This window comes from Oncorhynchus gorbuscha, unplaced genomic scaffold (assembly GCF_021184085.1).
Source record: "Oncorhynchus gorbuscha isolate QuinsamMale2020 ecotype Even-year unplaced genomic scaffold, OgorEven_v1.0 Un_scaffold_2241, whole genome shotgun sequence".
NCBI classification, from domain to species: domain Eukaryota; kingdom Metazoa; phylum Chordata; class Actinopteri; order Salmoniformes; family Salmonidae; genus Oncorhynchus; species Oncorhynchus gorbuscha.
In genome coordinates this window covers 33539-59061 of record NW_025746805.1, presented here as the reverse complement: position 1 = coordinate 59061, position 25523 = coordinate 33539, and the positions used below count along the sequence as shown (strand labels likewise).

The 25523-nt window shown below is 46.4% G+C and overlaps 1 protein-coding gene across 1 annotated transcript; it reads left to right on the top strand.

The window, feature by feature from the left end:
* Positions 1–1568: 1568 nt before the first annotated feature.
* LOC124025391 (transmembrane protein 144-like) lies at positions 1569–24273 on the top strand. Its single transcript, XM_046338875.1, has 12 exons — positions 1569–2146; positions 2229–2384; positions 2927–3049; positions 5248–5347; positions 5430–5510; positions 6682–6766; positions 6855–6931; positions 10211–10329; positions 12717–12836; positions 14631–14728; positions 19479–19532; positions 23847–24273. The coding sequence occupies exons 1-12, from the start codon at positions 2056–2058 to the stop codon at positions 23928–23930; spliced, it is 1188 nt and encodes a 395-aa protein (XP_046194831.1). The 5' UTR covers positions 1569–2055; the 3' UTR covers positions 23931–24273.
* Positions 24274–25523: the final 1250 nt, after the last annotated feature.

Genomic DNA, 25523 nt, shown 5'->3' with positions numbered 1-25523 from the left:
GCTGAGACAAAGGCAGAATAATCCCTTCAGGTCTGCTGAGACAAAGGCAGAATAATCCCTTCAGGTCTGCTGAGACAAAGGCAGAATAATCCCTTGAGGTCTGCTGAGACAAAGGCAGAATAAGCCCTTGAGGTCTGCTGAGACAAAGGCAGAATAAGCCCTTCAGGTCTGCTGAGACAAAGGCAGAATAATCCCTTCAGGTCTGCTGAGACAAAGGCAGAATAATCCCTTCAGGTCCTTTGAGACAAAGGCAGAATAATCCCTTCAGGTCTGCTGAGACAAAGGCAGAATAAGCCCTTCAGGTCTGCTGAGACAAAGGCAGAATAATCCCTTCAGGTCTGCTGAGACAAAGGCAGAATAATCCCTTCAGGTCCTTTGAGACAAAGGCAGAATAATCCCTTCAGGTCATTTGAGACAAAGGCAGAATAATCCCTTGAGGTCTGCTGAGACAAAGGCAGAATAATCCCTTCAGGTCTGCTGAGACAAAGGCAGAATAATACCTTCATGTCCTTTGAGACAAAGGCAGAATAATCCCTTCAGGTCTGCTGAGACAAAGGCAGAATAATCCCTTCAGGTCTGCTGAGACAAAGGCAGAATAATCCCTTGAGGTCTGCTGAGACAAAGGCAGAATAATCCCTTGAGGTCTGCTGAGACAAAGGCAGAATAATACCTTCATGTCCTTTGAGACAAAGGCAGAATAATCCCTTCATGTCCTTTGAGACAAAGGCAGAATAATCCCTTCAGGTCTGCTGAGACAAAGGCAGAATAATGCCTTCAATTCATTTGAGACAAAGGCAGAATAATCCCTTGAGGTCTGCTGAGACAAAGGCAGAATAATCCCTTCAGGTCTGCTGAGACAAAGGCAGAATAATCCCTTCAGGTCTGCTGAGACAAAGGCAGAATAATCCCTTGAGGTCTGCTGAGACAAAGGCAGAATAATCCCTTCAGGTCTGTTGAGACAAAGGCAGAATAATCCCTTGAGGTCCTTTGAGACAAAGGCAGAATAATCCCTTGAGGTCCTTTGAGACAAAGGCAGAATAATCCCTTCAAATCTGCTGAGACAAAGGCAGTCTATTCTTTGTTCTGTGAAAAGGAGAGATGTGGTGTTATTTGCACATTGCAACCTGATTGGTCATATGCTAATGAGGGCCTGTGAGAAAGTAGGGGCATGAGAAAAGCATCTCTCTCTCTGTCGCTCTCTCTCAAAAAGGTCATGTTAACTGATTGATATCTAAACCTGTTAACCTCCGACCTTTTTCCAAACCCCTATTATTTCCCCATAGGGATGGCTGAACGAACCAGAGGTCATTTATTTCCAGGTTTCAGGACTACAAGCTGGCGAACTCTAATGTGGCAAAATTGGTTCCTGTTTCAGTCATATCTTTGGTCAGGTTTGCGTGGGTCAAACAAAAACACCCTAATGATTGGTTGACAATAGATCCTCCCACAATGCAGCGATGGCTTCAGGGTCAACTGCAGAAACTTGCAGTCGACTGCAGTCAGAACTTCATGACATGATTTTTGTCAAATTCATGCAGTCAATATGTAGGTGCAATTCGGAATATTTTTATTCCCATAAAGCAACACACTTTAGAAGACTGTGACCAACATGGTGGTGACCACCTTTGATAAAAGTAATCTGCTCGAACGAGTCCAACAAGTAGACCCAGAGCCAGCTGTTCCCTCTCTTGCGTGAGCATGACAGATATTATGGAGGAACCAGGAGCTCACACGGGAAGAGCAGAAAGAGGAAACTTACACTGACAGGAACATTAACAACAACAATTCTCCAATTGTAAAACGGCCTGAGTAAAACTCTTATTTATCCACCATCTTTTGGGTTAATATTGCCCAGCAGTGCAAAATGAACCGCATGGTGGTCATGTGATGTACGCGGTGGTCATGTGATGTACACGGAAGTGTATCTCCTCCGCACCGCAGTTGTCAGTATCTTGCAGAGTTGTAGAACCGGTCTACACCGTTAATGTCTAAGTAGTATATTGAAACAGCTGGTTAATGTAGGCTAGGTTAGTAGTCAGCTCGTATCTAGTCGTCATGTTATTGTTGAGTGTTGTTAGCAGTGTTTGTCTGCTCCTCGCGACACTACATGCGGTACAATGTGACGCCGAATTGAATACATCTACAGGTTTGTTACCGGAGGTCTCTTGTCATTTCCTACGGGTCTGTATGGGCTACTACTGTGTCAGACCAGTTTGTGCTTGTTTCAGGTGAGAATACCGGACAACTCGGGAAGTATTCGGTGCAGCTCGTGACTAACTCGTCCAACGGCACCGAACTAACCTACGGCTTCGTCTCGTGCGGGGTGGCCGTTCTGTTTTACGGTTCCAACTTTGTCCCCGTGAAGAAGATACCCACCGGAGACGGTAAGGACGAAGCGAGACAAATGTATAATGAGTTCAACGCCTTCAGAACTAACGTCAGCTAGTTTACTCAACGTGTTAACCGAGAACCGGTTAAACGGCTTTAAAAGACAACACTTGGTTTATTCCTGGTGTTTCGTGGGTCTGGTAACTTGACATTGTTTAACCTTCTTTCCTGTACGATTACATGTTATGTGTTCTGAACTTTCCACTGTTCCCCGAGGCTTTCCAAACGCAACTTTCCTTATTGTGTAATACTTATCGATCACTGATTGATTAGGCTACTCATCACTAATCAATGATGCTGTTGAGTAAGAAAGGCAGGGCCACGTTCATTTGCCAAATCAGAGAAATACAATGAAGAGAGCTCATGTGATTCCTTATTATACATTGTATATTATACATTTATATCTGAACATTTCCTAAACACTGTGTCCTGCTGAATGCACCCCAGGTGTGTCCAACTCACCTTTGCTACGGCTGTTGGCACTGTGGTACCGCAGGTGTATGTGACTAATAACATTTGATTTGTGTGTGTGTTGCAGGTCTGTTCTTCCAGTGGGTGCTGTGTGCAGCAGTCTGGAGCGTCTCTCTGGTGGTCAACATTATTCTGGGGTCTCCCACCTTCTGGCCGCTAGCCATGCTGGGGGGGGCCATCTGGGCTACAGGTCAGTATACCTCTAGCCATGCTGGGGGGGCCATCTGGGCTACAGGTCAGTATACCTCTAGCCATGCTGGGGGTGGCCATCTGGGCTACAGGTCAGTATACCTCTCGCCATGCTGGGGGCGTCTGGGTTACAGGTCAGTATACCTCTAGCCATGCTGGGGGGGGGGCATCTGGGCTACAGGTCAGTATCCCTCTAGCCATGCTGGGGGGGGGGGGGGGCATCTGGGCTACAGGTCAGTATCCCTCTAGCCATGCTGGGGGGGGGCATCTGGGCTACAGGTCAGTATCCCTCTAGCCATGCTGGGAGGGGGCCATCTGGGCTACAGGTCAGTATACCTCTAGCCATGCTGGGGAGGCCGTCTGGGCTATAGGTCAGTATACCTCTAGCCATGCTGGGGGGCCATCTGGGCTACAGGTCAGTATACCTCTAGCCATGCTGGGGGCATCTGGGCTACAGGTCAGTATCCCTCTAGCCATGCTGGGGGGGGCCGTCTGGGCTACAGGTCAGTATACCTCTAGCCATGCTGGGGGGGGTATCTGGGCTACAGGTCAGTATACCTCTAGCCATGCTGGGGGGGCATCTGGGCTACAGGTCAGTATCCCTCTAGCCATGCTGGGGGGCATCTGGGCTACAGGTCAGTATCCCTCTAGCCATGCTGGGGGGCACTGGGCTACAGGTCAGTATCCCTCTAGCCATGCTGGGGGGGGCATCTGGGCTACAGGTCAGTATCCTCTAGCCATGCTGGGGGAGGGGCATCTGGGCTACAGGTCAGTATACCTCTAGCCATGCTGGGGGGGGCATCTGGGCTACAGGTCAGTATCCCTCTAGCCATGCTGGGGGGCATCTGGGCTACAGGTCAGTATCCCTCTAGCCATGCTGGGGGGGCATCTGGGCTACAGGTCAGTATCCCTCTAGCCATGCTGGGGGGTGTATCTGGGCTACAGGTCAGTATACCTCTAGCCATGCTGGGGGCCATCTGGGCTACAGGTCAGTATACCTCTAGCCATGCTGGGGGGGGCATCTGGGCTACAGGTCAGTATCCCTCTAGCCATGCTGGGGGGGCATCTGGGCTACAGGTCAGTATCCCTCTAGCCATGCTGGGGGGGGCATCTGGGCTACAGGTCAGTATCCCTCTAGCCATGCTGGGGGGGCATCTGGGCTACAGGTCAGTATCCCTCTAGCCATGCTGGGGGGGTCAGTATCCCTCTAGCATCTGGGCTCTGGGCAGGTCAGTATCCCTCTAGCCATGCTGGGGGGGGCATCTGGGCTACAGGTCAGTATCCCTCTAGCCATGCTGGGGGGCATCTGGGCTACAGGTCAGTATCCCTCTAGCCATGCTGGGGGGGCATCTGGGCTACAGGTCAGTATACCTCTAGCCATGCTGGGGGGGCATCTGGGCTACAGGTCAGTATCCCTCTAGCCATGCTGGGGGGGCATCTGGGCTACAGGTCAGTATCCCTCTAGCCATGCTGGGGGGGCATCTGGGCTACAGGTCAGTATCCCTCTAGCCATGCTGGGGGGGCATCTGGGCTACAGGTCAGTATCCCTCTAGCCATGCTGAGGGGGCATCTGGGCTACAGGTCAGTATCCCTCTAGCCATGCTGGGGGCATCTGGGCTACAGGTCAGTATCCCTCTAGCCATGCTGGGGGGCATCTGGGCTACAGGTCAGTATCCCTCTAGCCATGCTGGGGGCTCTACCAACTGAGCTACAGAAGGACCACATAATAACACATTACAGTACCATCTGGGCCATAATATAACAGGTCAGTATCCCTCTAGCCATGCTGGGGGCTGGGGCGTCTGGGCTACAGGTCAGTATCCCTCTAGCCATGCTGGGGGGGGCATCTGGGCTACAGGTCAGTATCCCTCTAGCCATGCTGGGGGGGGTATCTGGGGGGCCATGCTGGGGGGCATCTGGGCTACAGGTCAGTATCCCTCTAACCATGCTGCGGGGGGCTGTCTGGGTTACAGGTCAGTATACCTCTAGCCATGCTGAGGGGGGCTGTCTGGGTTACAGGTCAGTATCCCTCTAGCCATGCTGAGGGGGGCTGTCTGGGTTACAGGTCAGTATACCTCTAGCCATGCTGAGGGGGGCTGTCTGGGTTACAGGTCAGTATACCTCTAGCCATGCTGAGGGGGGGGGGGCCCTCTGGGCTACAGGTCAGTATTTAATCCATGTGTTTGTGTGTGTGTGTAGGTAACATCACGGTGGTCCCCATAGTGAAAACCATCGGTCTGGGTCTGGGCCTCCTCATCTGGGCCTCTTTCAACCTCCTCATTGGTTGGGCAAGCTCCAGGTACGCGCGCACACACCAGCCAAACCTAGAGATACACACACACCACACACACCCTTACAATACACTGTGTGTGTATCTCTAGGTTTGGCTGGTTTGGGATCGATGCTGAGGAAGTTTCTAACCCAACACTCAACTACTGTGGAGCAGGATGCTGTCTGCTCAGGTAATGAGGGGTGTTTTTGTGGTGGTGGGGGGTGTAGCGGGGGGGGGGTATAACGGAGTGTGAAGGCTTGTGGAACAGAGTGTGAAGGCTTGTGGAACAGGGTGTGAAGGCTTGTGGAACAGGGTGTGAAGGCTTGTGGAACAGGGTGTGAAGGCTTGTGGAACAGGGTGTGGAACGTGGAACGTGGTGTGGAACGTGGTGTGGAACGTGGTGTGGAACGTGGTGTGGAACGTGGTGTGGAACGTGGTGTGGAACGTGGAACGGGGTGTGGAACGTGGTGTGGAACGTGGAACGGGGTGTGGAACGGGGAACGGGGTGTGGAACGTGGAACGTGGTGTGGAACGTGGAACGGGGTGTGGAACGTGGAACGGGGTGTGGAACGTGGAACGGGGTGTGGAACGTGGAACGGGGTGTGGAACGTGGAACGGGGTGTGGAACGTGGAACGGGGTGTGGAACGTGGAACGGGGTGTGGAACGTGGAACGGGGTGTGGAACGGGGTGTGGAACGGGGAATGTGGAACGGGGTGTGGAACGTGGAACGTGGAACGGGGTGTGGAACGTGGAACGGGGTGTGGAACGTGGTGTGGAACGTGGAACGGGGTGTGGAACGGGGTGTGGAACGTGGAACGGGGTGTTTGGTGGTGTGTAACAGGGTGTATGGTGGTGTGTAACAGGGTGTATGGTGGTGTGTAACAGGGTGTATGGTGGTGTGTAACAGGGTGTATGGTGGTGTGTAACAGGGTGTATGGTGGTGTGTAACAGGGTGTTTGGTGGTGTGTAACAGGGTGTTTGGTGGTGTGTAACAGGGTGTTTGGTGGTGTGTAACAGGGTGTTTGGTGGTGTGTAACAGGGTGTTTGGTGGTGTGTAACAGGGTGTTTGGTGGTGTGTAACAGGGTGTTTGGTGGTGTGTAACAGGGTGTATGGTGGTGTGTAACAGGGTGTAAAACAGTGTTTGGTGTGTAACAGGGTGTTTGGTGGTGTGTAACAGGGTGTTTGGTGTGTAACAGGGTGTTTGGTGGTGTGTAACAGGGTGTATGGTGGTGTAACAGGGTGTGTAACGGTGTTTGGTGTGTAACAGGGTGTTTGGTGGTGTGTAACAGGGTGTGTAACAGGGTGTATGGTGGTGTAACAGGGTGTATGGTGGTGTGTAACACTGCTCTCTCTCCTCAGTGCTGTGATCTTCTTCTTTGTGAAGAGTGATGTTCACAGTCAGTCCTCCAGACCAGAAGAGGAGGAGCCACTACTCATAGACGGCGTGAGACACTGCTGTTCCTAGTCACTCTACAACCGTCTGGATGCTGATCAATGTGGAGCAGATTTTAATACTGTGTGTGTGTGTGTAGTGTGTCAATGCAGATGGTGGGACGTCGTCTGATGACTCGTGGGTCGACACACTAAGACCGCGGACCAAAAGACTGGTGTACGTATCTCATCTTAACATAGGCTCGACACGCTTAACATTTGCAGAGCGGGAGGCTTGCACTGTTTGAGCAGAAAATCACTGCCTAGAACAAGAGGATAAAGGGACTGTCAGCCTAAAACAAGAGGATAAAGGGACTGTCAGCCTAAAACAAGAGGATAAAGGGACTGTCAGCCTAAAACAAGAGGATAAAGGGACTGTCAGCCTAAAACAAGAGGATAAAGGGACTGTCAGCCTAAAACAAGAGGATAAAGGGACTGTCAGCCTAAAACAAGAGGATAAAGGGACTGTCAGCCTAAAACAAGAGGATAAAGGGACTGTCAGCCTAAAACAAGAGGATAAAGGGACTGTCAGCCTAAAACAAGAGGATAAAGGGACTGTCAGCCTAAAACAAGAGGATAAAGGGACTGTCAGCCTAAAACAAGAGGATAAAGGGACTGTCAGCCTAAAACAAGAGGATAAAGGGACTGTCAGCCTAAAACAAGAGGATAAAGGGACTGTCAGCCTAAAACAAGAGGATAAACTGGGACTGTCAGCCTAAAACAAGAGGATAAAGGGACTGTCAGCCTAAAACAAGAGGATAAAGGGACTGTCAGCCTAAAACAAGAGGATAAAGGGACTGTCAGCCTAAAACAAGAGGATAAAGGGACTGTCAGCCTAAAACAAGAGGATAAAGGGACTGTCAGCCTAAAACAAGAGGATAAAGGGACTGTCAGCCTAAAACAAGAGGATAAAGGGACTGTCAGCCTAAAACAAGAGGATAAAGGGACTGTCAGCCTAAAACAAGAGGATAAAGGGACTGTCAGCCTAAAACAAGAGGATAAAGGGACTGTCAGCCTAAAACAAGAGGATAAAGGGACTGTCAGCCTAAAACAAGAGGATAAAGGGACTGTCAGCCTAAAACAAGAGGATAAGGGACTGTCAGCCTAAAACAAGAGGATAAAGGGACTGTCAGCCTAAAACAAGAGGATAAAGGGACTGTCAGCCTAAAACAAGAGGATAAAGGGACTGTCAGCCTAAAACAAGAGGATAAAGGGACTGTCAGCCTAAAACAAGAGGATAAAGGGACTGTCAGCCTAAAACAAGAGGATAAAGGGACTGTCAGCCTAAAAACAAGAGGATAAAGGGACTGTCAGCCTAAAACAAGAGGATAAAGGGACTGTCAGCCTAAAACAAGAGGATAAAGGGACTGTCAGCCTAAAACAAGAGGATAAAGGGACTGTCAGCCTAAAACAAGAGGATAAAGGGACTGTCAGCCTAAAACAAGAGGATAAAGGGACTGTCAGCCTAAAACAAGAGGATAAAGGGACTGTCAGCCTAAAACAAGAGGATAAAGGGACTGTCAGCCTAAAACAAGAGGATAAAGGGACTGTCAGCCTAAAACAAGAGGATAAAGGGACTGTCAGCCTAAAACAAGAGGATAAAGGGACTGTCAGCCTAAAACAAGAGGATAAAGGGACTGTCAGCCTAAAACAAGAGGATAAAGGGACTGTCAGCCTAAAACAAGAGGATAAAGGGACTGTCAGCCTAAAACAAGAGGATAAAGGGACTGTCAGCCTAAAACAAGAGGATAAAGGGACTGTCAGCCTAAAACAAGAGGATAAAGGGACTGTCAGCCTAAAACAAGAGGATAAAGGACTGTCAGCCTAAAACAAGAGGATAAAGGGACTGTCAGCCTAAAACAAGAGGATAAAGAGGATAAAGGGACTGTCAGCCTAAAACAAGAGGATAAAGGGACTGTCAGCCTAAAACAAGAGGATAAAGGGACTGTCAGCCTAAAACAAGAGGTTTTCTAATCTCTCCCCCTCTCTCTCCCCCCTCTCTCTCTCCCCCTCTCCCTCCAGTGGTTCTGTCCTAGCTGTGTGTTCTAATCTCTCTCCCCCTCTCTCTCCCCTCTCCTCCAGTGGTTCTGTCCTAGCTGTGTGTTCTAATCTCTCTCCCCCCTCTCCCTCCAGTGGTTCTGTCCTAGCTGTGTGTTCTAATCTCTCTCCCCCCTCTCCCTCCAGTGGTTCTGTCCTAGCTGTGTGTTCTAATCTCTCTCCCCCCTCTCCCTCCAGTGGTTCTGTCCTAGCTGTGTGTTCTAATCTCTCTCCCCCTCTCCCTCCAGTGGTTCTGTCCTAGCTGTGTGTTCTAATCTCTCTCCCCCTCTCCCTCCAGTGGTTCTGTCCTAGCTGTGTGTTCTAATCTCTCTCCCCCTCTCTCTCTCTCCCTCTCCCTCCAGTGGTTCTGTCCTAGCTGTGTGTTCTAATCTCTCTCCCCCTCTCCCTCCAGTGGTTCTGTCCTAGCTGTGTGTTCTAATCTCTCTCCCCCTCTCCCTCCAGTGGTTCTGTCCTAGCTGTGTGTTCTAATCTCTCTCCCCCTCTCCCTCCAGTGGTTCTGTCCTAGCTGTGTGTTCTAATCTCTCTCCCCCTCTCTCTCTCCCCTCTCCCTCCAGTGGTTCTGTCCTAGCTGTGTGTTCTAATCTCTCTCCCCTCTCTCTCTCCCCCTCTCCCCCAGTGGTTCTGTCCTAGCTGTGTGTTCTAATCTCTCTCCCCCTCTCTCTCTCCCCCCTCTCCCTCCAGTGGTTCTGTCCTAGCTGTGTGTTCTAATCTCTCTCCCCCTCTCTCTCCCCTCTCCCTCCAGTGGTTCTGTCCTAGCTGTGTGTTCTAATCTCTCTCCCCCTCTCCCTCCAGTGGTTCTGTCCTAGCTGTGTGTTCTAATCTACCTCTCCCCTCTCCCTCCAGTGGTTCTTCGTCCTAGTCCTAGCTGTGTGTTCTAATCTCTCTCCCCCTCTCCCTCCAGTGGTTCTGTCCTAGCTGTGTGTTCTAATCTCTCTCCCCCCTCTCTCTCCCCTCTCCCTCCAGTGGTTCTGTCCTAGCTGTGTGTTCTAATCTCTCTCCCCCCTCTCCCTCCAGTGGTTCTGTCCTAGCTGTGTGTTCTAATCTCTCTCTCCCCTCTCCCTCCAGTGGTTCTGTCCTAGCTGTGTGTTCTAATCTCTCTCCCCCCTCTCCCTCCAGTGGTTCTGTCCTAGCTGTGTGTTCTAATCTCTCTCTCCCCTCTCCCTCCAGTGGTTCTGTCCTAGCTGTGTGTTCTAATCTCTCTCCCCCCTCTCCCTCCAGTGGTTCTGTCCTAGCTGTGTGTTCTAATCTCTCTCCCCCCTCTCCCTCCAGTGGTTCTGTCCTAGCTGTGTGTTCTAATCTCTCTCACCCTCTCTCTCTCTCCCCTCTCCCTCCAGTGGTTCTGTCCTAGCTGTGTGTTCTAATCTCTCTCCCCATCTCTCTCTCCCCCCTCTCCCTCCAGTGGTTCTGTCCTAGCTGTGGCAGCAGGTTTGTTGTACGGTACCTCTTTTGTTCCAGTTCTCTACATTAAGAACCACGCAGCACATCATGACAGCCGCTTCACTGGGGCAAGCCAGTTTGGTACGTCACAGCTGCATTACCCGTCTCTCCCCTTCAGCTGCATTACCCGTCTCTCCCCCTCACAGCTGCATTACCCGTCTCTCCCTAACAGCTGCATTACCCGTCTCTCTCCCTCACAGCTGCATTACCCGTCTCCCCTTCACAGCTGCATTACCCGTCTCTCCCCTTTACAGCTGCATTACCCGTCTCTCCCCTTTACCGCTGCATTACCCATCTCTCCCTCACAGCTACATTACCCGTCTCTCCCCTTCACAGCTGCATTACCCGTCTCTCCCCTTCACAGCTGCATTACCCGTCTCTCCCCTTTACAGCTGCATTACCCGTCTCTCCCCTTTACAGCTGCATTACCCGTCTCTCCCCTTTACCGCTGCATTACCCGTCTCTCCCCTTCACAGCTGCATTACCCGTCTCTCTCCCTCACAGCTGCATTACCCGTCTCTCCCCCTCACAGCTGCATTACCCGTCTCTCCCCTTTACCGCTGCATTACCCGTCTCTCCCCTTTACCGATGCATTACCCGTCTCTCCCCTTTACCGATGCATTACCCGTCTCTCCCCTTTACCGATGCATTACCCGTCTCTCCCCTTTACCGATGCATTACCCGTCTCTCCCCTTTACCGATGCATTACCCGTCTCTCCCCTTTACAGCTGCATTACCCGTCTCTCCCCTTTACCGATGCATTACCCGTCTCTCCCCTTTACAGCTGCATTACCCGTCTCTCCCCTTCACAGCTGCATTACCCGTCTCTCCCCTTTACAGCTGCATTACCCGTCTCTCCCTTCACAGCTGCATTACCCGTCTCTCCCCTAACAGCTGCATTACCCGTCTCTCCCCCTAACAGCTGCATTACCCGTCTCTCCCCTCACAGCTGCATTACCCGTCTCTCCCCTTCACAGCTGCATTACCCGTCTCTCCCCTTCACAGCTGCATTACCCGTCTCTCCCCTTCACAGCTGCATTACCCGTCTCTCCCCTTCACAGCTGCATTACCCGTCTCTCCCCTTTACAGCTGCATTACCCGTCTCTCCCCTTTACAGCTGCATTACCCGTCTCTCCCCTTTACAGCTGCATTACCCGTCTCTCCCCTTTACAGCTGGATTACCCGTCTCTCCCCTTCACAGCTGGATTACCCGTCTCTCCCCTTCAGCTGCATTACCCGTCTCTCCCCTTCACAGCTGCATTACCCGTCTCTCCCCTTCACAGCTGCATTACCCGTCTCTCCCCTTTACAGCTGCATTACCCGTCTCTCCCCTTCACAGCTGCATTACCCGTCTCTCCCCTTCAGCTGCATTACCCGTCTCTCCCCTTCAGCTGCATTACCCGTCTCTCCCCTCACAGCTGCATTACCCGTCTCTCCCCTTCACAGCTGCATTACCCGTCTCTCCCTTCACAGCTGCATTACCCGTCTCTCCCCTTTACAGCTGCATTACCCGTCTCTCCCTTCACAGCTGCATTACCCGTCTCTCCCCTTCACAGCTGCATTACCCGTCTCTCCCCTTCACAGCTGCATTACCCGTCTCTCCCCCTTCACAGCTGCATTACCCGTCTCTCCCTTCACAGCTGCATTACCCGTCTCTCCCCTTTACAGCTGCATTACCCGTCTCTCCCCTTCACAGCTGCATTACCCGTCTCTCCCCTCACAGCTGCATTACCCGTCTCTCCCCTTCACAGCTGCATTACCCGTCTCTCCCCTTCACAGCTGCATTACCCGTCTCTCCCCTTTACCGCTGCAGAGAGATTGTCTTTTGTTTTTGGGAAGAATTGTTTGAGATTTTAGTTATTGTTGGAGGTGCGTCTTGGTTAGTTTAGTGCCTAATCCTGCCTAATGAGCGGGCCGGCCTTGATCAGAGCATTATCTTCTTCACATTGAGTTGCATGGTTTGTAAATGGCTTTAAGCTATATGACCGCCATCTAGTGGCCATAATACATTTATGTCAAAAGATTCAGTTCATGGCTCCAGCACTGCAGGTGGCGGTAAATCGGTAAATATTAGCTTTGCACTTTTTTGAAACATCAAAAGAAGAAGAAAATGTACTACTTTCAAATGGAGGTACAACGTTACGATCTCTATGGTGCCACCATAATGGCAGAGATACAATGTTGTGATCTCTATACATCTCTATGGTGCCACCATAAATACAATGTTGTGATCTCTATACATCTCTATGGTGCCACCATAAATACAATGTTGTGATCTCTATACATCTCTATGGTGCCACCATAAATACAATGTTGTGATCTCTATACATCTCTATGGTGCCACCATAATGGCAGGGATACGTTGTGATCTCTATACATCTCTATCTCCAGCAGCACCTGGCTGATATTTTCTTTCCTCTCTGTGTGTGTGTGTGTGTGTGTGTGTGTGTGTGTGTGTGTATATATAGATCTGGACTATGTGTTTGCCCAGTTCAGTGGGATATTCCTGACCAGTACGGTCTACTTCCTGATCTACTGCGCTGCCATGAAGAACACACCTAGAGTCTACCCCAGAGCAATACTACCTGGTACACACACCTAGAGTCTACCCTAGAGCAATACTACCTGGTACACACACCTAGAGTCTACCCTAGAGCAATACTACCTGGTACACACACCTAGAGTCTACCCCAGAGCAATACTACCTGGTACACACACCTAGAGTCTACCCTAGAGCAATACTACCTGGTACACACACCTAGAGTCTACCCTAGAGCAATACTACCTGGTACACACACCTAGAGAGTTATACTCCCTGGTACACACACCTAGAGAGTTATACTCCCTGGTACACACACCTAGAGAGTTATACTCCCTGGTACACACACCTAGAGAGTTATACTCCCTGGTACACACACCTAGACACGAGTTATACTCCCTGGTACACACACCTAGAGAGTTATACTCCCTGGTACACACACCTAGAGAGTTATACTCCCTGGTACACACACCTAGAGAGTTATACTCCCTGGTACACACACCTAGAGAGTTATACTCCCTGGTACACACACCTAGAGAGTTATACTCCCTGGTACACACACCTAGAGAGTTATACTCCCTGGTACACACACCTAGAGAGTTATACTCCTGGTACACACACCTAGAGAGTTATACTCCCTGGTACACACACCTAGAGAGTTATACTCCCTGGTACACACACCTAGAGTTATACTCCCTGGTACACACACCTAGAGAGTTATACTCCCTGGTACACACACCTAGAGAGTTATACTCCCTGGTACACACACCTAGAGAGTTATACTCCCTGGTACACACACCTAGAGAGTTATACTCCCTGGTACACACACCTAGAGAGTTATACTCCCTGGTACACACACCTAGAGTTATACTCCCTGGTACACACGCCTAGAGAGTTATACTCCCTGGTACACACACCTAGAGAGTTATACTCCCTGGTACACACACCTAGAGAGTTATACTCCCTGGTACACACACCTAGAGTTATACTCCCTGGTACACACACCTAGAGTTATACTCCCTGGTACACACACCTAGAGAGTTATACTCCCTGGTACACACACCTAGAGAGTTATACTCCCTGGTACACACACCTAGAGAGTTATACTCCCTGGTACACACACCTAGAGAGTTATACTCCCTGGTACACACACCTAGAGAGTTATACTCCCTGGTACACACACCTAGAGAGTTATACTCCCTGGTACACACACCTAGAGAGTTATACTCCCTGGTACACACACCTAGAGAGTTATACTCCCTGGTACACACACCTAGAGAGTTATACTCCCTGGTACACACACCTAGAGAGTTATACTCCCTGGTACACACACCTAGAGAGTTATACTCCCTGGTACACACACCTAGAGAGTTATACTCCCTGGTACACACACCTAGAGAGTTATACTCCCTGGTACACACACCTAGAGAGTTATACTCCCTGGTACACACACCTAGAGAGTTATACTCCCTGGTACACACACCTAGAGTTATACTCCCTGGTACACACACACACACACACACACACACCTAGAGAGTTATACTCCCTGGTACACACACACACACACACACACACACCTAGAGAGTTATACTCCCTGGTACACACACACACACACACACACCTAGAGAGTTATACTCCCTGGTACACACACACACACACACCTAGAGAGTTATACTCCCTGGTACACACACACACACACACACACACACCTAGAGAGTTATACTCCCTGGTACACACACACCCACCTAGAGAGTTATACTCCCTGGTACACACACACCCAGACTAGTGCTACACTGCCTGGTTAGATTGTAGGGTTATTTACACTGTGTGTATTTTCATCCAGGCTTTGTCTCTGGGGTGATGTGGGGTATTGCTACCTGCTGCTGGTTTCTGGCCAACACCTACCTGAGTGCTGTGGTCAGTTTCCCCATAATAACCACGGTGAGTATTACTACTACAGAGGTACTATATTAATACTATATTAGTACTACAGCGGTACTATATTAGTACTACAGCGGTATTATATTAGTACTACAGCGGTACTATATTAATACTACAGCGGTACTATATTAATACTACAGCGGTACTATATTAATACTACAGCGGTACTATATTAATACTACAGCGGTACTATATTAATACTACAGCGGTACTATATTAATACTACAGCGGTACTATATTAATACTACAGCGGTACTATATTAATACTACAGCGGTATTATATTAATACTACAGCGGTATTATATTAATACTACAGCGGTATTATATTAATACTACAGCGGTATTATATTAATACTACATTAGTACTACAGCGGTATTATATTAATACTACAGCGGTATTATATTAATACTACAGCGGTATTATATTAATACTACAGCGGTACTATATTAATACTACAGCGGTATTATATTAATACTACAGCGGTATTATATTAATACTACAGCGGTACTATATTAATACTACAGCGGTACTATATTAATACTACAGCGGTACTATATTAATACTACAGCGGTATTATATTAATACTACAGCGGTATTATGTTAATACTACAGCGGTATTGTGTTAATACTACAGCGGTATTGTGTTAATACTACAGCGGTATTGTGTTAATACTACAGCGGTATTGTGTTAATACTACAGCGGTACTGCGTTAATACTACAGCGGTACTGCGTTAATACTACAGCGGTACTGCGTTAATACTACAGCGGTACTGTGTTAATACTACGGCGGTACTGTGTTAATACTACGGCGGTACTGTGTTAATACTACGGCGGTACTGTGTTAATACTACGGCGGTACTGTGTTAATACTACGGCGGTATTGTGTTACTACTACAGCGGTATTATGTTACTACTACAGCGGTATTATATTACTACTACAGCGGTATTATATTACTACTACAGCGGTATTATATTAATACTACAGCGGTACTATATTAATACTACAGCGGTACTATATTAATACTACGTCAGTATGTACTACAGCGGTACTATATTAATACTACAGCGGTATTATATTAATACTACAGCGGTACTATATTAATACTACGTCAGTACGTACTACAGCGGTACTATATTAATACTACAGCGGTACTATATTAATACTACAGCGGTACTATATTAATACTACAGCGGTACTATATTAATACTACAGCGGTATTATATTAATACTACAGCGGTATTATATTAATACTACAGCGGTATTATATTAATACTACAGCGGTATTATATTAATACTACAGCGGTATTATATTAATACTACAGCGGTATTATATTAATACTACAGCGGTATTATATTAATACTACAGCGGTATTATATTAATACTACAGCGGCATTATGTTAATACTACAGCGGTACTATGTTAATGCTACAGCGGTACTATGTTAATGCTACAGCGGTACTATGTTAATGCTACAGCGGTACTATGTTAATGCTACAGCGGTACTATATTAATACTACATTAATACTACAGCGGTACTATATTAATACTACAGCGGTACTATATTAATACTACAGCGGTACTATATTAATACTACAGCGGTACTATATTAATACTACAGCGGTACTATATTAATACTACAGCGGTATTATATTAATACTACAGCCAGCGGTATTATATTAATACTACAGCCAGCGGTATTATATTAATACTACAGCGGTATTATATTAATACTACAGCGGTATTATATTAATACTACAGCGGTATTATATTAATACTACAGCGGTATTATATTAATACTACAGCGGTACTATGTTAATACTACAGCGGCATTATGTTAATACTACAGCGGCACTATGTTAATACTACAGCGGTACTATATTAATACTACATTAGTACTACAGCGGTATTATATTAATACTACAGCGGTACTATATTAATACTACAGCGGTACTATATTAATACTACAGCGGTACTATATTAATACTACAGCGGTACTATATTAATACTACAGCCAGCGGTATTATAGTAATACTACAGCCAGCGGTATTATATTAATACTACAGCCAGCGGTATTATATTAATACTACGGCGGTATTGTGTTAATGCTACGGCGGTACTGTGTTAATACTACGGCGGTACTGTGTTAATACTACGGCGGTACTGTGTTAATACTACGGCGGTACTGTGTTAATACTACGGCGGTACTGTGTTAATACTACGGCGGTACTGTGTTAATACTACGGCGGTACTGTGTTAATACTACGGCGGTACTGTGTTAATACTACGGCGGTACTGTGTTAATACTACAGCTGTGTTAATACTACGGCGGTACTGTTTAATACTACGGCGGTACTGTGTTAATACTACGGCGGTACTGTGTTAATACTACGGCGGTACTGTGTTAATACTACGGCGGTACTGTGTTAATACTACGGCGGTACTGTGTTAATACTACGGCGGTACTGTGTTAATACTACATTAATACTACAGCGGTATTATATTAATACTACAGCGGTATTATATTAATACTACAGCGGTATTATATTAATACTACAGCGGTATTATATTAATACTACAGCGGTACTGTTACTACTGCAGCGGTACTATATTAATACTACAGCGGTATTACATTAATACTACAGCGGTATTACATTAATACTACAGCGGTATTATATTAATACTACAGCGGTGCTGTGTTAATACTACAGCGGTGCTGTGTTAATACTACAGCGGTGCTGTGTTAATACTACAGCGGTACTGTGTTAATACTACAGCGGTACTGTGTTAATACTGCAGCGGTACTATATTAATACTACGGCGGTACTATATTAATACTACATTAATACTACAGCGGTATTATATTAATACTACAGCGGTATTATATTAATACTACAGCGGTATTATATTAATACTACAGCGGTACTGTTACTACTGCAGCGGTACTATATTAATACTGCAGCGATATTATATTAATACTACAGCGATATTATATTAATACTACAGCGGTATTATATTAATACTACAGCGGTATTATATTAATACTACAGCGGTACTGTGTTAATACTACAGCGGTACTGTGTTAATACTACAGCGGTACTGTGTTAATACTACAGCGGTACTGTGTTAATACTACAGCGGTACTGTGTTAATACTACATTAGTACTACAGCGGTATTATATTAATACTACAGCGGTACTATGTTAATACTACGGCGGTACTGTGTTAATACTACGGCGGTACTGTGTTAATACTACGGCGGTACTGTGTTAATACTACGGCGGTACTGTGTTAATACTACGGCGGTACTGTGTTAATACTACGGCGGTACTGTGTTAATACTACGGCGGTACTGTGTTAATACTACAGCGGTACTGTGTTAATACTACAGCGGTACTGTGTTAATACTGCAGCGGTACTGTGTTAATACTACGGCGGTACTATATTAATACTGCGGCGGTACTGTTACTACTGCAGCGGTACTATATTAATACTGCGGCGGTACTATATTAATACTACGGCGGTACTATATTAATACTACGGCGGTACTGTGTTGATGCTACGGCGGTACTGTGTTGATGCTACGGCGGTACTGTGTTGATGCTACGGCGGTACTGTGTTGATGCTACGGCGGTACTGTGTTGATGCTACAGCGGTACTGTGTTAATACTGCAGCGGTACTATATTAATACTACGGCGGTACTATATTAATACTACATTAATACTACAGCGGTACTATATTAATACTACAGCGGTACTATATTAATACTACAGCGGTATTATATTAATACTACAGCGGTATTATATTAATACTACAGCGGTACTGTGTTAATACTACAGCGGTACTGTGTTAATACTACAGCGGTACTATATTAATACTACGGCGGTACTATATTGATACTACATTAATACTACAGCGGTATTATATTAATACTACAGCGGTATTATATTAATACTACAGCGGTACTATATTAATACTACAGCGGTACTATATTAATACTACAGCGGTACTATATTAATACTACAGCGGTATTATATTAATACTACAGCGGTACTGTGTTAATACTACAGCGGTACTGTGTTAATACTACAGCGGTACTGTGTTAATACTACGGCGGTATTGTGTTAATACTACGGCGGTACTGTGTTAATACTACGGCGGTACTGTGTTAATACTACGGCGGTACTGTGTTAATACTACGGCGGTACTGTGTTAATACTACGGCGGTACTGTGTTAATACTACGGCGGTACTGTGTTAATACTACGGCGGTACTGTGTTAATACTACGGCGGTACTGTGTTAATACTACGGCGGTACTGTGTTAATACTACAGCGGTACTGTGTTAATACTGCAGCGGTACTGTGTTAATACTACGGCGGTACTATATTAATACTGCGGCGGTACTGTTACTACTGCGGTACTGTTACTACTGCAGCGGTACTATATTAATACTGCGGCGGTACTGTGTTGATGCTACGGCGGTACTGTGTTGATGCTACGGCGGTACTGTGTTGATGCTACGGCGGTACTGTGTTGATGCTACGGCGGTACTGTGTTGATGCTACGGCGGTACTGTGTTGATGCTACGGCGGTACTGTGTTGATGCTACGGCGGTATTTATTTATTTATTTTACCTTTATTTAACTAGGCAAGTCAGTTCGGGGGTTTGAACTTGCAACCTTCCAGTTACTAGTCTAACGCTCTAACTTGGCTACCCTGCCGCCCCACTTTACTGTGTCTCTGTAGGGTCCTGGTCTGATTGCAGCTCTTTGGGGAGTGGTGGTCTTTAAGGAGGTTAAGGTAGGTAACTGTTCTATTCAAAAATATGTTACCACATATATTACCAAAGCAAACTTAGAGAAACGTGTTAACCTTTTTCACTTGTGAGTTACAAATATCTGAAACGCATTAAGAAGGCACACCTGTTAATTGAAATGCATTCCTGGTGACTAACTCATGAAGCTGGTTGAGAGAATGCCATGCTGTCATCAAGGCAAAGGGTGGCTATTTGAAGAATCTCAAATATATAAAATATATTTTGATTTAACACTTTTTTTTTTGGTTACTACATGTGTTATGTCATAGTTTTGATCTTCACTATTATATTGCAATGTAGAAAATAGTCAAAATAAAGAAAAATCCTTGAGTAGGTGTCCAAACTTTTGACTGGTATCAGACCTACCAACATGCTCGCATTTTGGTACCAACTACACAATTCTTTGTCCATGTACTCATTTTTATAAAAAATAAATCCACTGAGTAAATCACGCAACCTGATAGACTGTAATTATGATTCACGTCACAAAAACATTACAAAAGTATAATAAAAAATACATCTAAACATCTTGGCATTAAATGGAGTGGGGAGTTTAGAAGACTGCGCGATGAAGAGTGATTGTCCGGTATTAGCTATAGAGGCAAAGCTTCTAAAATGCCTTACACTAGATTTGAGATTTGATCAATTTTGAAATGATTTATGAGAAGCATGTCACAGAGAAGCGTTCTTTAGGTCCTGGCCTGTGATGTCACAGAGAAGCATTCTTTGGGTCCTGGCCTGTGATGTCACAGAGAAGCGTTCTTTAGGTCCTGGCCTGTGATGTCAAAGAAGCGTTCTTTAGGAAGGAGAAGTGAATGTTTACCTCCTTAGGTCCTCAGATAGCAGAAGGAGAAGTGAATGTTTACCTCCTTAGGTCCTCAGATAGCAGAAGGAGAAGTGAATGTTCACCTCCTTAGGTCCTCAGAAGTGAATGTTCACCTCCTTAGGTCCTCAGAAGTGAATGTTCACCTCCTTAGGTCCTCAGAAGTGAATGTTCACCTCCTTAGGTCCTCAGAAGTGAATGTTCACCTCCTTAGGTCCTCAGAAGTGAATGTTCACCTCCTTAGGTCCTCAGAAGTGAATGTTCACCTCCTTAGGTCCTCAGAAGTGAATGTTCACCTCCTTAGGTCCTCAGAAGTGAATGTTCACCTCCTTAGGTCCTCAGAAGTGAATGTTCACCTCCTTAGGTCCTCAGAAGTGAATGTTCACCTCCTTAGGTCCTCAGAAGTGAATGTTCACCTCCTTAGGTCCTCAGAAGTGAATGTTCACCTCCTTAGGTCCTCAGAAGTGAATGTTCACCTCCTCAGATAGCAGAAGGAGAAGTGAATGTTCACCTCATTCGGTCCTCAGATGCTGCAACAACAGTAAAATAATGCTAGCTGCCACCTTCAGAGGTGTCCAACATCTTTACTACCTGTCCGTCTGGTATTACCCCTTAGAATGCCCTTCTAGCCAATCAGAATTGAATAGTATTCAACAATGCCGTGGCATAATTAAGCAATGATGCCCGAGAAGGGTGTGTGGTATATGCTCAATCACTTCTATTGCTTAAATGCAAACTTTGCAAACTGGAAAACATTTATCCGGAGGCTGCATTCATTGTAGCTGGGGGTTTTAACAAAGCCAATCTGAAAACAAGACTCCCTAAATTTTATCAGCATATCGATTGCGCAACCAGGGGTGGTAAAACCTTGGATCATTGTTACTCTAACTTCCGCGACGCATATAAGGCCCTGCCCCGCCCCCCTTTCGGAAAAGCTGACCACGACTCCATTTTGCTGATCCCTGCCTACAGACAGAAATTAAAACAAGAGGCTCCCACGCTGAGGTCTGTCCAACGCTGGTCAGACCAAGCTGACTCTACACTCCAAGACTGCTTCCATCACGTGGACTGGGACATGTTTCGTATTGCGTCAGATGGGAATATTGACGAATACGCTGATTCGGTGTGCGAGTTCATTAGAACGTGCGTCGAAGATGTCGTTCCCATAGCAACGATAAAAACATTCCCTAACCAGAAACCGTGGATTGATGGCAGCATTCGCGTGAAACTGAAAGCGCGAACCACTGCTTTTAATCAGGGCAAGGTGTCTGGCAACATGACTGAATACAAACAGTGCAGCTATTCCCTCCGTAAGGCTATCAAACAAGCTAAGCGTCAGTACAGAGACAAAGTGGAATCTCAATTCAATGGCTCAGACACAAGAGGCATGTGGCAGGGTCTACAGTCAATCACGGACTACAAGATGAAATCCAGCCCAGTCACGGACCAGGATGTCTTGCTCCCAGGCAGACTAAATAACTTTTTTGCCCGCTTTGAGGACAATACAGTGCCACTGACACGGCCTGCAACGGAAACATGCAGTCTCTCCTTCACTGCAGCCGAGGTGAGTAAGACATTTAAACGTGTTAACCCTCGCAAGGCTGCAGGCCCAGACGGCATCCCCAGCCGCGCCCTCCGAGCATGCGCAGACCAGCGTGTTTACGGACATATTCAATCAATCCCTATACCAGTCTGCTGTTCCCACATGCTTCAAGAGGGCCACCATTGTTCCTGTTCCCAAGAAAGCTAAGGTAACTGAGCTAAACGACTACCGCCCCGTAGCACTCACTTCCGTCATCATGAAGTGCTTTGAGAGACTAGTCAAGGACCATATCACCTCCACCCTACCTGACACCCTAGACCCACTCCAATTTGCTTACCGCCCAAATAGGTCCACAGACGATGCAATCTCAACCACACTGCACACTGCCCTAACCCACCTGGACAAGAGGAATACCTATGTGAGAATGCTGTTCATCGACTACAGCTCGGCATTCAACACCATAGTACCCTCCAAGCTCGTCATCAAGCTCGAGACCCTGGGTCTCGACCCCGCCCTGTGCAACTGGGTACTGGACTTCCTGACGGGCCGCCCCCAGGTGGTGAGGGTAGGCAACAACATCTCCTCCCCGCTGATCCTCAACACGGGGCCCCACAAGGGTGCGTTCTGAGCCCTCTCCTGTACTCCCTGTTCACCCACGACTGCGTGGCCACGCACGCCTCCAACTCAATCATCAAGTTTGCGGACGACACAACAGTGGTAGGCTTGATTACCAACAACGACGAGACGGCCTACAGGGAGGAGGTGAGGGCCCTTGGAGTGTGGTGTCAGGAAAATAACCTCACACTCAACGTCAACAAAACTAAGGAGATGATTGTGGACTTCAGGAAACAGCAGAGGGAACACCCCCCTATCCACATCGATGGAACAGTAGTGGAGAGGGTAGCTAGTTTTAAGTTCCTCGGCATACACATCACAGACAAACTGAATTGGTCCACTCACACTGAGAGCGTCGTGAAGAAGGCGCAGCAGCGCCTATTCAACCTCAGGAGGCTGAAGAAATTTGGCTTGTCACCAAAAGCACTCACAAACTTCTACAGATGCACAATCGAGAGCATCCTGGCGGGCTGTATCACCGCCTGGTACGGCAACTGCTCCGCCCTCAACCGTAAGGCTCTCCAGAGGGTAGTGAGGACTGCACAACGCATCACCGGGGGCAAACTACCTGCCCTCCAGGACACCTACACCACCCGTTGTTACAGGAAGGCCATAAAGATCATCAAGGACATCAACCACCCGAACCACTGCCTGTTCACCCCGCTATCATCCAGAAGGCGAGGTCAGTACAGGTGCATCAAAGCTGGGACCGAGAGACTGAAAAACAGCTTCTATCTCAAGGCCATCAGACTGTTAAATAGCCACCACTAACATTGAGTGGCTGCTGCCAACACACTGTCATTGACACTGACCCAACTCCAGCCATTTTAATAATGGGAATTGATGGGAAATGATGTAAATATATCACTAGCCACTTTAAACAATGCTACCTTATATAATGTTACTTACCCTACATTATTCATCTCATATGCATATGTATATACTGTACTCTACAACATCGACTGCATCCTTATGTAACACATGTATCACTAGCCACTTTAACTATGCCACTTTGTTTACTTTGTCTACACACTCATCTCATATGTATATACTGTACTCGATACCATCTACTGTATGCTGCTCTGTACCATCACTCATTCATATATCCTTATGTACATGTTCCTTATCCCCTTACACTGTGTATAAGACAGTAGTTTTGGAATTGTTAGTTAGATTACTTGTTGGTTATCACTGCATTGTCGGAACTAGAAGCACAAGCATTTCGCTACACTCGCATTAACATCTGCTAACCATGTGTATGTGACAAATAAAATTTGATTTGATTTGATTTTGATTTGAATGACCTCTCGTCCTCAGGGTTGGTGTAACTTCCTCATCCTGGGCATGGCGTTCTCATTGGTTCTCGCTGGAGCCCTGCTGACAGCCTTCTCCAAGGTGTGACACACACCTGGTCTAAGGTGTTATGACTTTCCGCCAGACACTCAGGGAACCAGGATGGTTACTGTACTCCAGAAGGGAACTGTCTTTTCACCTAGTTTCTATGGAAATCATTTCTAGTTAGTCTCTTAATATTTTAATGTTTGATCAAATTATTTGTCTATTTCCATGAATTCATCTCAAAGGGATACTATTTTTTATAAAGTTATCTAATGTGATACCAGTGGATGAAGAGGTTTAGCTGTAGAGTTATATAATGTAATGTCACAGCCAGTGGATGAAGAGGGTTAACTGTAGAGTCAATACTTCCTGTTGATCTGGCCAAAGTAAACACTTCTAAGATCAACATGACTGTACATTTGTTGAAGAGAATGCGTGGGCTTTCAGCTCTATGAAAGGTTTTGTAGTCATTTGACATGTTGAATAATTATATAACAGGTTGGGTTCTGAGAATATGAAATATACTTATTCATGTCACTGAGGGAGGGAGGGTAATGTATAACGTTTACATTATGTCAGGATATGTCACTGAGGCACAGGGGGTAATGTATAAGGTTTACATTATGTCAGGATATGTCACTGAGGGAGGGTAATGTATAAGGTTTACATTATGTCAGGATATGTCACTGAGGTACAGGGGGTAATGTATAAGGTTTACATTACGTCAGGATATGTCACTGAGGGAGGGTAATGTATAACGTTTACATTATGTCACTGAGGGAGGGTAATGTATAAGGTTTACATTATGTCAGGTTGTCACTGAGGGAGGGATGGTAATGTATAACATTTACATTATGTCAGGATATGTCAGAGGTAGTGTAATGTATAAGGTTTACATTATGTCAGGATATGTCAGAGAGAGGTAGGGTAATGTATAATGTTTACATTATGTCAGGATATGTCACTGAGGAACAGGGTAATGTATAAGGTTTACATTATGTCAGGATATGTCACTGAGGGAGGGTAATGTATAAGGTTTACATTATGTCAGGATATGTCACTGAGGGAGGGTAATGTATAATGTTTACATTGTCAGGATATGTCACTGAGGGAGGGTAATGTATAACGTTTACATTATGTCAGCATATGTCACTGAGGCACAGGGGGTAATGTATAAGGTTTACATTATGTCAGAGAGAGGTAGGGTAATGTATGTTTACATTATGTCAGGATATGTCACTGAGGCACAGGGGGTAATGTTTACATTATGTCAGAAAGAGGTAGGGTAATGTATAATGTTTACATTATGTCAGATATGTCACTAGGGTAATGTATAAGGTTTACATTATGTCAGGATATGTCAGAGAGAGGTAGGGTAATGTATAAGGTTTACATTACGTCAGGATATGTCAGAGAGGTAGGGTAATGTATAACGTTTACATTATGTCATTAGTTAGGAGTTATGGGATTATGCTGGTTAATTGTTTAGTTAGCTATATTTACAACCTAACAGTATTAGGAGTTGGGATTATGCTGGTTAATTGTTTAGTTAGCTAGATGTCTAAACAGAACACTTCATCAGATGAATACAGGACCCATCAAATTAGCCAGGTGTGATTACAGCCATCTATTGTATTTCATGAACATGTCTAGACA

Bases quoted from the DNA above. Each gene is read 5' to 3' on its own strand.
- LOC124025391 (XM_046338875.1), top strand. From the start codon at position 2,056: ATGTTATTGTTGAGTGTTGTTAGCAGTGTTTGTCTGCTCCTCGCGACA. The intron at 2,385-2,926 runs GTAAGGACGAAG...TGTGTGTTGCAG, and splicing joins GAAGATACCCACCGGAGACG to GTCTGTTCTTCCAGTGGGTG. The intron at 6,767-6,854 runs GTGAGACACTGC...GTGTGTGTGTAG, and splicing joins AGCCACTACTCATAGACGGC to TGTGTCAATGCAGATGGTGG.